The sequence below is a fragment of the Gekko japonicus genome, unplaced genomic scaffold (assembly GCF_001447785.1).
Source record: "Gekko japonicus isolate JY-2015 unplaced genomic scaffold, Gekko_japonicus_V1.1 scaffold322, whole genome shotgun sequence".
Taxonomy (NCBI): Eukaryota; Metazoa; Chordata; class Lepidosauria; order Squamata; family Gekkonidae; genus Gekko; species Gekko japonicus.
The window spans coordinates 448,604-449,596 of NW_015163616.1; the positions used below are offsets into that span (position 1 = coordinate 448,604).

The window sequence follows — 993 nt, forward strand, 5'->3', positions numbered from 1 at the left end:
TGAGGTGTGGAATGGAGTGTAGTCCAATCAGCTTCCATATGTAAATGACCTTGGAACGCTGGCCGGGACTGCACAAAGCAGCCAATGAACCCAGCCAGTGTCTTCCGAGTGGCAGTTTTTTCGGCCTAACACTAAAGGGGCCAATTTTAGAATTCTGGCACCCACTACTCTTTTATAATAAGGGAGAGATACCTCTTTGCAGGAAGGGTGGGATACAAATAGAAATAATAAATAAATAAGGAGACATTACTGAGCTAGACAGACCAGTTCCTTGATGTTGGGTGCAACTCGATAAGACACAGAAGTTGTCAGGCTGGACCCCCTGATATCTTTATTGTCATTTGGTTTTTAGCAGCCACACTAAGGGATTTAAACTGGAACTGCAGGAGGAAAAGAATTCAGCCATACCTGACATATTCCACTGATGCACATGTCCAAGGATTTGGCATTACAGCGAGTGCCATCCAGGACTTTGGGGGCAAGCTCCACCACCAAGGGTTTTCCCAGGGCTTGGCACTTCAAGGCACATGGAGAGCTGGAATCACCGTAGACAGGAACCCATTCATAAAAGTGCCCTTGGTACTTGACGTCATTATAGGCGGAACACTGCTGGGCCCGAAAGTCTCCAGCTTCTGAAGGACAGTCCTGAAAAAAAAGGGGGGGAGGGAAAATCCTGTTGTTTAATGAAACTACCTGCATGTTTATCATTGATCAAAAACAAGGGGAGGGTAGAAATAGCTTCACTCTTCACCACCACCCTCATGGTCAAAGGCTCACAGCCATCATGAAAGCAGGAAAAAAAGACAGGCTGCCCATTGACAAAGAAGGGGGATTCTACATCCTCAGGGGGTTCTTTCAAAGTATACAGAAATATGATGACTTCATAAAAAAGAGAAAGGGAATCAAATGTGGAATCTAGGCTTGGAGGTATAGTTCTCCATCTCAGAGTCCCAGAAGCTTTATAGAAAAGGTTAAGGTGGGACGTGGTAACGG

The 993-nt window shown here is 45.5% G+C and overlaps 1 protein-coding gene across 1 annotated transcript in view; it reads right to left on the minus strand.

The window, feature by feature from the left end:
* Nucleotides 1–763, minus strand: part of LOC107107164 (ADAMTS-like protein 3) — a 263,683-nt gene extending 262,920 nt beyond the window's left edge. The window contains exons 1-2 of the mRNA XM_015407420.1: nucleotides 752–763; nucleotides 409–645 (exon numbers count right to left, since the gene is read on the minus strand). Coding sequence (XP_015262906.1) covers nucleotides 409–645; nucleotides 752–763 — 249 coding nt within the window. The remainder of the gene's footprint in view (nucleotides 1–408; nucleotides 646–751) is intronic.
* Between the last annotated feature and the right edge of the window lie 230 nt (nucleotides 764–993).